The following is a 496-nucleotide window of genomic DNA, read 5'->3' on the forward strand; positions in this document are numbered from 1 at the left end:
GCTGATTGTAGAGCGTATATGCGTATGTTGTATTTGTCATAGATGCAAGCAGAACATATGTTGTTGTTTGCTGATTGTGGAGCGTATATGCGTATGTTNGATGCAAGCAGAACATATGTTGTTGTTTGCTGATTGTGGAGCGTATATGCGTATGTAGTATTTGTCATAGATGCAAGCAGAACATATTTTGTTGTTTGCTGATTGTAGAGGGATTCAGTTCATGATAGCTACTATAGGACAGATCATCAACATCCCGTTCGCAGCGCACGTGTTTCTGCCGATCTACTTCAAGCTGAGGCTGACTAGCGTCTACGAGGTGATTACATACACGCGCACGCACACGCACGCACACCCGCACATACGCGCACGCACGCACGCGCGCACGCACACACACGCACACACGCACGCACGCACACGCGCACGCACGGACGCACACACACACGCACGCACGCACACGCGCACGCACACGCGCACGCACACACGCACGCACGCACAC

The 496-nt window shown here is 51.5% G+C and overlaps 1 protein-coding gene across 1 annotated transcript in view; it reads left to right on the forward strand.

Moving 5' to 3' along the window:
- Positions 1-207: 207 nt before the first annotated feature.
- LOC106818758 (sodium-dependent multivitamin transporter-like) overlaps positions 208-496 on the forward strand; it is a gene marked incomplete at its 5' end in the record, with an annotated part of 14,220 nt that continues 13,931 nt past the window's right edge. Inside the window, one exon of the mRNA XM_014823430.1 lies at positions 208-316. Coding sequence (XP_014678916.1) covers positions 208-316 — 109 coding nt within the window. The remainder of the gene's footprint in view (positions 317-496) is intronic.

Source organism: Priapulus caudatus, unplaced genomic scaffold, assembly GCF_000485595.1.
Source record: "Priapulus caudatus unplaced genomic scaffold, Priapulus_caudatus-5.0.1 Scaffold2498, whole genome shotgun sequence".
Taxonomy (NCBI): Eukaryota; Metazoa; Priapulida; class Priapulimorpha; order Priapulimorphida; family Priapulidae; genus Priapulus; species Priapulus caudatus.